The sequence below is a fragment of the Myotis nattereri genome (assembly GCF_964212035.1).
Source record: "Myotis nattereri genome assembly, chromosome: 6".
NCBI lineage: Eukaryota > Metazoa > Chordata > Mammalia > Chiroptera > Vespertilionidae > Myotis > Myotis nattereri.
The window spans coordinates 75,536,110-75,547,648 of NC_138081.1; the positions used below are offsets into that span (position 1 = coordinate 75,536,110).

Genomic DNA, 11,539 nt, shown 5'->3' on the forward strand with positions numbered 1-11,539 from the left:
ATTAAATCACACAATAGATTAACATCCTAGACTCATCATAATTGCATGGAAAGCCGGCCCCAAGAGCAACAGCACCTCTCATTTATTAAGAGATCTTGATACAAGGAAACACACACACACACACACACACACACACACACACCCCACATATGAATGAAGCCAAATAGCCAAACATAAAGCAAGAAATTTAGGTCACTGACCAGATACTCTAAATTAGGTACTCTGCATTGGGGTACAAGAACATCAAGATGAATAGGGGTTTAAAATTTTTCAACCTGGTGTTTTGGCATGAAATGTTTAGAATCAAAGGTTCTCTCTTCCATCACATCAAAAGAAAAGGTTGATCTAGAGGCAGGAATGGATCAAACACATTTGGAATTACATCACGTGGAGGGACAATATCAAAGGCATGCCCTTTGCTAATAAGTAATGACTCTTTCTGTTGCATCTTTATTTCATGGATTATTTTCAAAACAATTATATGACTGAGGTCAATCTATTATTACATTCTTGCAAGCTTCAAAGATCTACCAAATCATCGTATGATAAAGAAGGGACTTGAGAAAAATGATGGTTTCTATCCTTTTCTTTTCTTTCTTTCTTTTTATTTTTTTAATCCTCACGCGAGGATATTTTTCCATTGATTTTTAGAGAGAGTGGAAAGAGAGAGGGAAAAAGAGAGAGAAATGTCGATGTGCGGAACACATCAGTTGGGCCTGGGACGAGCCTGCAACCGAGGTACATGTGTGCCCTTGACCGGAATCGAACCCGGGACCCTTCACTTCGCAGACCAATGATCTATCCACTGAGCCAAACTGGGTAGGGCTAGCCTTTTGTTTCTGTGTTCTAAAATATTTTCTGCAGTGAAATAAAAGAAACAAATGACAAATAGATATTATTAAGACAGGTAGGGAATTTATTGATTTTGCTCTTTTTAATATAGTTTATATATTCAATTGACTCTCAGCATAAACCACAAACTAATTTTTTAGTTCTTCAATAGATTATTGTTATTCATTGAAACTCAATCAGTTGTTAATGAAATACGTGAAAAGGCTGAATAATCATAGCTTACTCTTATATAGAGTACTGTGCTTTTAACAGCTCTGTAAATTAAAGGTAAAATTGTGTAGCTGTACAGGGAGTACAGAGCCTTGGGCATTACTGATCACTAGCTTGGTATAGGTCTGGATGAGGGAGGGAAAGAGTAGAAGAAAGAGGGCAGAAAGAAGCCCTCAAAATCACTCTTTCTCAGGCAAATGTTTTTATCTGAATACTAGCTAAGCTACCAAAATACAAAGAGCCCCAAGTACAAGAGCTCAACACAAAAAGCTCATTCTCTCTCACAAGAGTCTGCAAGTAGGGATGGGGCTGGAATGGTAGAAAGCCTCACTCCCAGCTTTCTTCTGCATGTGCTCTGACATTCCCGAGTTTCATCCTAACTGGTCAGTGCCACATCCACAGTGGAGCCCAGGGATTGGAAAGAGAGAAGGGAAAGGATAACAGGTTCCTTTTACTTTTTACAAACAGTTTTATTAAGATATTAAAGGCCCCGTGCACAAAATTTGTGCAGTGGGGGCGTGGGGAGGAGGTCCCTCAGCCCAGCCTGGACCTCTTGCAGTCCGGGACCCCTCAGGGGGATGTCTGCCTGCCAGCTTAGGCCCTCTCTGCGGGGTTCGGGCCTAAGCTGGCAGTCAGACATCCCTCTCGCAGTCCAGGATCCCTTGCTCCTTACCGCCGCCTGCTTGCTGCTCCTTAGCACTTGGCTCGCTGCTCCTTAGCGCTGCCACAGAGGCGGGAGAGGCTCCCACCACTGCCGCTGCGCTTGCCAGCCATTAGCTGGGCTTCTGGCTGAGCGGCACTCCCCCTGTGGAAGCGCACTGACCATCAGGGGGCAGCTCCTGCATTGAATGTCTGCCTCCTGGTGGTCAGTGCACATCATAGCAACTGGTTGTTCTGCTCATTCCGCCGTAATGGTTGCTTAGACTTTTATTATATAGATAATTTATATACCAGACAATTCATTCCTTTAAAGTGTATAATTCAGTGGACTGTGGTACATTACATTATCAGTTTTAAAAATTGGCATAAAATATATTGGTATGGATTGAATGTGTCCCCCTGAATTTTGTATGTTGAGGCCTAATTCCTAATGAGGCAGTGTTTGAAAGTGGGGCTTTTGGAAAGAGATTGGATTTGGATGAGGTCATGGTGGTGGAGGCCAATATGAGGGAAAGAAAGGACCAGAGCTCTCTCTTGGCCATGTAAGGGCATAGTGAGAAGGTAACTGTCTGTAAGACAGGAAGCGGGTCCTTAACCAGATCCCAACCTTGCGGGCACCCTGATCTTGGACTTCCAGCCTCCCGGCCTATGAGAAATAAATGTTTGTTGTTTAAGCCACCTCTACAGAATTTAGCTATGGCAGCCTGAGCAGACTAAGACATTTGTGCAACATAAATTTTCCATTTTAACCATTCTAAGTGTATAATTCAATAGCACTAATTATATTCACAATGTTATGTAATAATAACTGCCATTTCCAAAACTTTTTCATCAACAAGCAAGTTTCTTTAAACAAGTGATATATGGGCCTTGTCTTGAGCTGTTCCATTCACCTCCCATTGGCTGCAGCCACCTACAAGGAGACCTGGGAGTGTAGCCCGAGCTCAGAAGCCAGGTGCCGGCTGCAGAACAGGCACCCTGGTGCTAAAAGGGGAAGGGAGAAGGTATGCCTGGAGAAAACTGCAGTGCCCACCAAATATATGTTCCTAAAAATCTCTCTTACTCACTTTGGCTGCTGTAACAAAATACCACAGACTGTGTGGCTTAAATATAACAGACATTTCTTTCTCACAGACCTGGAGTCTGGAAATCCAAGGTCAAGGTGACAGCAGATCCCAGGCCTGCTGATGACCAGCTTCCTGGTTTTCAGATGATCATCTTTTTGTATCCTCATGTGACAGAGAGCAGAGGGAAGAGGCAAGCTCACAGGTCTTGTCATATAAAGTGAACTAACTCTATTTATGGGGGCTTCCCCCTCATAACCTAATTACCTCCCAAAGGCAGCATCATCCAATACCTTCACATTGGGGGTTAAGATTTCAACATGTGAATTTTGGGGGGAATACAAACATTCTATCTAGGAACTGGTGAAGACGACTGCTCTTTTGCTTTAGAGAACAGTGTGATCACCCCTCCAGTTACTTCTTGAGTAAAATATTGAAAAAAATAAGGACCTGGGGGGCTTAAATCTACAGGAAGGGTGACTTTGGGAAAGGGGACTATTCTGAGTAAGCGGCGGCCCACAACAGAACAGCAGCCAGGGTCCAAGGAGAGAGAGGACTTGATATGGACTTTGAAGAAAAAAAGTATGCAACTCGAGTTTTACCAAAGTATCTTTGCACCTCATTGGCTATGACCAGGGCCCATGACTATGCTGAGTTTCCAGTGGGAGGAAACCCTTTGATTGGATTGGCAGGAGTGAAACACTGAGGGTGGAAGGATGGAGTCAATACCATCTGAACACATGAACTCAGAAATGGGGAGGGGATAGTTCCCCATGGGGGGCCTGGGGCTCCATTTTACTAGTTGTGTATCCTGCTATTCTATGTTCTACTCTATTCTGTTCACAGGCTCTTTTCTGAACCCTGTCGTTTTTATCTCAGGAGCAGGACAAAGCAGATACAGAGAGGAATATATGCAGAATCAGACATGCTTGTTATGTATGTAAGGGGTGGGGCCCAGGGGCAGAGAGTGGCCAGGGAGAGGGAACAGGTTCAGCAGATGCTGTGATGAAGTCCAGCCTGGCTGACCTAAAATGATACCTAGAGACGGAGGCAACAGGTGAGTCAGGTCAGCAGTCATCACTAGAGGTTAACATTAAACCTATGGGTATCATAGCAGGTAGTTGGAGCATGGGAAAAAAAAATCCAGAAGAAGATATTTCTGATGTAGCACCCCAAGACAGAGAAGGGGGGGCATACTAATGACAATCTCATTGTGCATTGGCTCCTGCTCACAATGCACTTGGACTCAAAAGTTGCCCACACTCACATGCATATGTCACCATGCTTGAGTGCAGGAGTGGCCACCACTGAGCATGAGATGTGAGAGGGCAGGAGTGACAAGAAGGGCCAGTAGCTTTGGGTGCTTGTATTTTCTTTTGGAAATTTCCTTAGGAATGTCTAACTTCCCTTCACAACTTCCGTCTTTACAGAAATCAAGCTGTCTTTTCAAAAGTGTTCAATCAGGACTTCTGGTTCCAACTTCAACATGTAAAGAGCTTAGAAGTTGTTACTCCCATTCTTATAAGAAGAAAAAGATAAATTAAGAGAAAATCAGCAACTTTTCTAGGACCCATCAGAGAAAGGGGCAACATTCCCTCCCCTTGCCCCCACCACCTCTGCCAAATCTGGATAAACAGGTGAATCCAGAAAGTTACAGCGAGACCTCCTTACCTGGGGGAGAAGCCACCAAGCTATACATTGGTATAAACACTCAAATGGCAAATATGATCAATTTCTGGAGGCTGAATATGGACTATCATCCAAGTGAGAAACTCCTGGGAGAGCCCACATTTTCACAGATTGACTTCCAGGAAACCTTGGAACTCTGGGAGTCGTCATTATGAAATACTAGAGGCGCGGTACACAAATTTATGCACAGGCGGGGTCCTGCTGGCCTGCACCAATTGGGGGCAATTTGCATATTAGCCTTTTATTATATAGGATACCGAGAGGGTTCTCCATAAGAAGAACTACACCCTAGGGGAAAAGACTTCCCAGGGCCTTATCCCATCCTGGGGAAAGGGCACTTCTCCCACTCTACACCCCTCTGGCCTTCCTGTCTCATCTAAGGGGAGAAAAAAAGTAAGGCTAAGAAACACTCGTGAAAGTCACAGAACCAGGGACACAGGCTAAAAGACTGAGACATAATAAGATTGTAGAACCCTTCCCATCCCCTACTCCCAGCACACCAACAAAGCTCCAGTATCGTAAGAGCTGCCCATGGCTGAGGCGCTTCACATGGTCCCACCCCCTTGTTCACATGCCCACTCCTGGCAGTTCACCTGGCTCCATCAGCTTGTTCACTGCCCACTTCCGGGTGTCCACGTGGCCCCACCCCCTTGATCAGATGCCTACAGCTGGCTGAGCGTGGGGCCCTGCCCCCTTGTTCAAGTGTCCTCTTACCACATGGCCCCACCCCCTTGAGACCTCAGTTGGTCTGTTTCTGGGGTGCCATCTCCCTGGTTGGCTGTCTGGCCCTGCTCTCCCACTTGTCAACAGTCCCTTTGGCAAAGTTGTTTCCAGACAATGGTTTGTGTGTGCCCTCTCTTTCCTGCGGGGACTGTGACAGCTGGGACTGAGAAGGAGACAGGACAGCAAAGGCCTGTCCAGGGTCCATGCAAGTGGTCCAGAAGGGACTGTGCAGTCCCTGCAAGGCTGGGGGAGGGGAGGGTGGTGAGGCAGGAGTGCTGACTAGGAAGTAGAATGCCCTCCTGGGAGGAGCAGCTGTGGCCCATTGTCCAGGTGAGGCTACCGCAGCACAGAGAGGGCAAGTGACTTCCTCCAGGGCAAAGAGCAGTTAAAGGCAGAGCTAATGATAGAACCGAGTGGATTACAGCTGAAGGAGAAGGAGGGTAACAAACTAAGCAGGAGTTCTTAAAGAGGCCCGAACTTCTTGGTTCCATTTCTCCGGTAAACTCTACCTGATACAGTGCCGGGACACGTTTGTTTACAGGAAGGAGTTAATCTTTTCGCAATAAATACAAACCCCCAGTTTTAACCAAAAGAGATTTTTTTCAGTGAAAAATAATCATGCTATCCATTTACCTGACAGTGGTATTAACAAAAATATATATACTTCATTCAACTTTGCTGCTTTTCACTAATTCTCATTAATTTCATTAAATAACGTAAACACTTATTCTTAAGAAGTTATTATAACCCTAGCCAATCATTTGTTAACTGCAGTCATATGAGAGCTCCTACATCTTAACTATCTTCTAGAGGTGCCTATGGAAATGATCAATTGCCCGTGAAAACCAGTAAACCAGGAGCAATCACAGACCACCACAACTGCACTTGCTTACCTGTTTGTCGAGTCAAACTGATGGAGCTGAAACTCCATTTCTGGCTCTGCTTTTTGTTTTGTTTAGATTTTTGGGAAATAAAGAAAAATTTAGGATGCCACCACCTGAGAGTCTCATGTTCATACTGGCAAATAATGAGAGTGCTTTTAGTGGCGAAGTACCTCTCCAGGATGGGGCTGGCCAGAAGATTCTGCTATTCCACCTCAAACTCCACTTGAACTGACATCAGCTGTGGATGGCTTTCATTCTGCAGCATGAGGCAGTATTTTATTTTACTTTATAATGGTTTTCTTGGCTGGAAAATGAGAGTGTATTATTTGTGTTAAACTAAACCACCATGCTAATTTTGGAAGCTCCCAAGGGGGTGACCCCTACATACCAGATGCTAGACACCACGCATTGAAGGCAAACACGAGCTACACAGCAACAACAGAACATCAATGTGTCTCCAACAAGTGTCTAACAATGTGCCTTTTAGCAGATAGACTCAGACTTTATTTCGACAAATGTAAGATAGAAAAATATCAAGTGAATATAGCAGTTGCTCTTTCTGTAACAAGGTTTGGAATGTGCAATGCGATTTGCAAGGACTAGCTTAATAGGAAGGTTTTACTTCTGTTTGGGCTTCTTAATGCTGAATTCTATTTCAGCCATTGCATTTGCTTGAAAGAATATTGGACACAGTAAAACTGGTATTTAAAAAGGTCATGGCATTCAATAATAAATATTACAAAGCAGTGAACCAAAACAACTTTTAAAATATTTTTATAGTAATTACTAAAAGCCAACATGAAACTTGATGATTAAAGCTAAGAACTCATATTTTCAAAATAGCTTTGACATTTCTTACCAACATATAATAGAATAGTAGAACACTTATTGTTTAAAAACAAGTGAAGAAAATTAGAATTAACATGATATTTCAGAGACTATAAACAGTAAACATCAATTCAGTGTATTTATATATCTTTTCAATAATATACTCTTTGCCCAGCTGGCCATAAAAAACTGTAGTTCTAGCATCAAAAATGTGCCCTTGGATGTAATCTTTGAGCTTATTACCTGCTGCCATCATTTCTACACTCCATCTTTGAGGGTGGTTGAGGGACTCAGTACATGCAGATATTTGGTTATGGTTATAATGTCAAAAAAATGTGCGGAGAATCTGCAGCTGAACCCACCGTCTTATTTTGTTAAGCACCTTCATATTCTTTTGTCTTTGTTATGCCTCAGGTGAACTGACGCTAAATAATTCACACCAGTGCTAATTTTGTTGCTGTCAGTCTGGTTCAGATTCTTTCTTTGCTTCCCTGCCCCACTCCTCAAAGAATAAAACTGGGCAGCCCCTCATTAAAATATGTTGTCTCTAACATATAAAATAAGTATCTATGTACACATATACATACATGCGTTTCCTTTTCAAGGACTGGGTGACTCCTCATTTTCTACCAAGTAATCCTTCTTCATATACTTGGTTCCCCTGACTAACCTCCACACTACCAGGTAAGCATCCTTCAGTGACCTCCTGCTGGCTTCTTCAGCGCTGTCTGCCATCTGCCAGGTACTAGCCGCCAGCGGGACTCCTCTGGGGCTGCCCCTCACCCCTTGCCCCCTTTGCTGAGCGGAGCCACCTGCTACCTCTCCACCTTCTGCCCCGCCAGCTACCTCCTCCGGCAGCTCCTCTATGACAAAAGGCAGCTGGTCTCCACCTGGCTGCGCCGCCTCTCCCTGCGGCTGCGTCTCCAGGTCCTCGTAGTTGCTTTGCTTTCTGGTCTCCAAGAATTTGACCACACAGTAAATGATGGAACCCAGGGTGTTCACCACGACCCCGGCAATGAAGAGAGAGGTGGGCGCCACGTCGCTGAAGGCCACCATGCCCACCGTGATGGTGGCGATGCTCTTCACCACGCCCACGAAGCTGGTGGTCACGGCCGAGTTGATGTAGGTGCAGTGCAGCGTGGTGAAGTTCATGGCGCAGCCGATCAGGACGCAGGCCACGAAGATGCAGACCATCGTGGGGTCCTTCCAGCCGGGGAAGGCCCAGACTTGGATCGCGTCGGTGCTGGCGAAGGACAGGACGACCAGCAGCGGGGTGGCGGAGATGGCGATGGCGTACTGCGCGGTGAGCGGCCCGTGCTGGGTGTCCGCGCTCGCCTTCTGGATGAGCACCAGGTAGGCGGCGTGCACCAGCACCGCCAGCACTCCGGTCACGTAGCCCATGGGGTCGCCGGTCAGGTCGCCGGCGCCTGGGGCACAGGAAGTGGGCCGCAGAGCCGGGAAAGAGAAAGAGAGGACACCGGGTTGGCGCGGGTGGCTCTCCACCAGGGAGACGCGTCGTCGGGTGGGAAAGTAGACGGGTGCCTGCCCCACCTCTGCCCCTGGGTGTAAAATGGTCAGTGCCCAATGCGAGGCGGGAGGAGAGGCGCCGTCCCCAGGGCATTCTGTCTATCTCTGTCCCCGACAGAGGCCCGGAGAGCGTAGGTGCCCTCGGGGAGGCGGTGGCTCTCAGAGCCGACGCGGAGGGGGCCCGGTGTTTGGTATCCTTGCCCCTCCGTGGGTGCCAGAGGGAAAAGGGATCCCCAACTATAGAGTCTAACTCCGGCGGGCTGGGCGCGGGGCGAAGAACCGCCCTCTCGCCCCCAAAGCTTTCCCGCTCCCACCGGCTCACGTCTCATCCAGTCGGCCAGACCCACGCGGCCTCAGTGCAGCCCCTTCTGCCCCGCGCGGAGCCGCCGGAGCCCTCCCACCAGCCCGGCGCTGCCAGCGCCCCCACCCCCACTCCAGACCCGCGTGACCCAAGGAAGTTCACGGCCCCCTCCTTCCGGCGTGGTCTGGGATTCCAGCTCCCGGCTCCGGCGGCTCTCCCACCCCTCCCGGAGGAAGGAAGGGGTGACGGGGGCCGGGGCGGTGGGAAGGACGATACGGGGTGAGACAGGGGCGGGGGTCGAAAGCCGGGACGGGGGCTGTGCGCTCTGAAAGGGGGGCCGCAGCTCTGGGGAAGGCTCCTCTGGGTCTCACAAGTCGCGCTTTTGAGCCGAGTGACACGTTCCAACTCTCCGCAGGTCTGTCTCAGCCGCCCCATCTGGAAGTGAGGACGCTGCACTAGCCATCCCTGCGGTCTCTGCCCGTGGGGTGGGGTGGGGTGGGGTGCGATGGGGTGGGAGGGGGTCGGCGCGCGTCCGCTCACCTGCCAGAGCCGCGCCGCAGGTGGTGATGAGCACGGCGGCGAGCACCCCCGGCGAGGGCGCGCCGTTCTTGAGCACCAGCACGCCGATGAGCATGGTGACCAGGGGCAGGCAGCGCTTGAAGACCACGTACATGGGCAGGCTGAGGCCGCGCAGCGACCAGAGCGTGAGGCTGGACTGCAGCGTGGAGAGCACGGTGACCCCCGCGAAGGAGCGCGCCAGGCTCAGGCCGAAGGGGGGCACCGCGATGAGCCCGAGGCGCCGCAGCAGCTCCAGGCTCAGCGCCGCCGTGGAGCTGGTCAGGCACTGCACCAGGGTCAGGAAGGAGAACCGGTAGCGGCTGAGGAGGAACTTGAGGAGGATGTTGAGGGAGCCCGAGAAGACCCCGTGCGCGATGGCCACCGAGATGCCCAGCAGGCGGCCCCGGCACAGCTGCCGCATCGCGCCCGCTCCGCCGCACCCGGCGGTGGAGGACCTGCGGGAGGAGAGCGGGGAGGAGAGCCGGGAGGCGCGCGGCGAGGGCGGCGCGGGTGCCAGCCCAGCGCCGTGGGCGAAGGGCAGGGGGCCCCACGGCACGGCAGGGGGCGCCGGCTCCGCCGCGGAGGGCAGCTCCAGCCAGGCGTCCTCGCGGCTCGGTGGCTCCGCGTCCGACTGCCCCGCACTCGGCAGTGACGGGGGCGGAGGACTCCGAAAAGTGGCGGGGTGGGGGGGCTGGTCTGAGAGGAGTGGCGGGAACCCTAGCGACAGCAGTTCGTAAGGAGGTGACGAGCTGCAGTGGGTTGTGTCCCGCGCGGGTTCACCGTCAGGGAGAAGACTGAGCCTGGAAGCGCGGGCAGCTGCCGCCGCCAGCGGACCGGACCCGCGCCCCTCCGGCACCCAGCGCCCACGCCAGCGGGCTCTCGGGGTGCTGCCCCCCTCCCCCAGCAGGGTCAGCTGCTCCTGTTTGCCCCTTCTTCCCTGCTCCGAGTCAAGGGGATCCGGGCACAGCTAGAGATTTTAGAAACCACGCGCCCCAGGGGCGAACACCCGTTATTCGCTGCAACAAGTGACAGCGCCCAGCCTCCTGCCCCCGCGCTGCCTGGCTTTCCTCCCACGGCCCCTGCCGGCGACCAGCGCGGTCTGTGCCAGCGGGCGGCGGAGTTCCCTGATGCTGCAGGTTCGGGCGCTGACCCCCGACATGGAAGGGGAAACCAAGGCCCAGGAAGGGGAAACCTGCGTGCTTTCGGACGGGAGGCTGGCCCCGTCCGGTCCCGGCACCCGCACCCTGCGCGCGCCTTCCAGGGAGGGACCTGCCATTACGCGCACGGCTCTGGGGGGGCTGCCGGGGGCGCAGTGGCCCCGCGCAGCTGTGGAGCCTGGGGCGGGGGCAGGGCACGTGGTCCACGTGGAGCAAAGACGTGAAATTAGCGAACGAGCAGAAACTAAGACTCTGGAGAAAGTAGCCAGTAAGGGCTCCAGAGGAGCCTGGGCGCCGGCGCCCCGCGGGTGGGCTGGGAGCGACGACCGCGGCGGGGAGTGGGGTGGGTGGGGGCCGGGGGTGGGAGGAGAGGGCGTGGCGGGCTGGCCCTGGGATCAGGCGGAGCTGAGACTAGGTGTGAGCTTCCCCTGGGTCCCGGGACCCACTGCAGCCTGCGGGTCGTGGCGAGCCGCTTTGGGCGAGCAGGACAACCCCTATCTCCTATCTCCCGCGCCAGGACATCTCCGTGTCCCGCTGGACTTCCCACTCGGCTAAGAGAAAAAGAAAACTCTTACGTTCTGATGCGCCAGACTTTTGTGACCCTTTTATCTGAACTTCCGTCCCTGGAAAGCAACGCCCGGACCCCGTCATTCGCTCAGAGGAGGTCACGGTTAAGAGCCAGGCAGAGTTTAGTTTTCGCGCTCCTTGGACACGGTCAGGGTTTGGGTGCCAGGGGGAGAGCTCGAGATGCGCTCCACCACTCCTTTCGCTCTTTCCTCTGATCCAGCCACGCCGTCCGCCCCTCCCTCCCCCTGGCCCCCCCGCAGCCGCACCCCAAACTCCTAACGTTTAAATCCATTTCTCTGGGGGTTCTTTTTTGTCCTCCATATTCCCACCTTTGTGCCGAACGCGACTCTTCCAGCCCAGATGGAAACCGTGATTACCACCGCAGCAGAAAAAGGGAGTTACACCTGGGACTGGCAGCATCCCTGGGCCAGCTTTGCCTGTGCTGGGAGCTCACTTTGGTGAGAGAGAACTGGCTCTCAAACCAACCTCCAGCGCCCGTGCTGAGCGCCTAGTAGGGAA

The 11,539-nt window shown here is 51.8% G+C and overlaps 1 protein-coding gene across 1 annotated transcript; it reads right to left on the reverse strand.

The window, feature by feature from the left end:
• Positions 1-6,568: 6,568 nt before the first annotated feature.
• On the reverse strand, positions 6,569-9,738 carry SLC35D3 (solute carrier family 35 member D3). Its single transcript, XM_081094815.1, has 2 exons — positions 9,279-9,738; positions 6,569-8,337 (listed from the first exon to the last, which is right to left on the reverse strand). The coding sequence occupies exons 1-2, from the start codon at positions 9,715-9,717 to the stop codon at positions 7,511-7,513; spliced, it is 1,266 nt and encodes a 421-aa protein (XP_080950941.1). The 5' UTR covers positions 9,718-9,738; the 3' UTR covers positions 6,569-7,510.
• Positions 9,739-11,539: the final 1,801 nt, after the last annotated feature.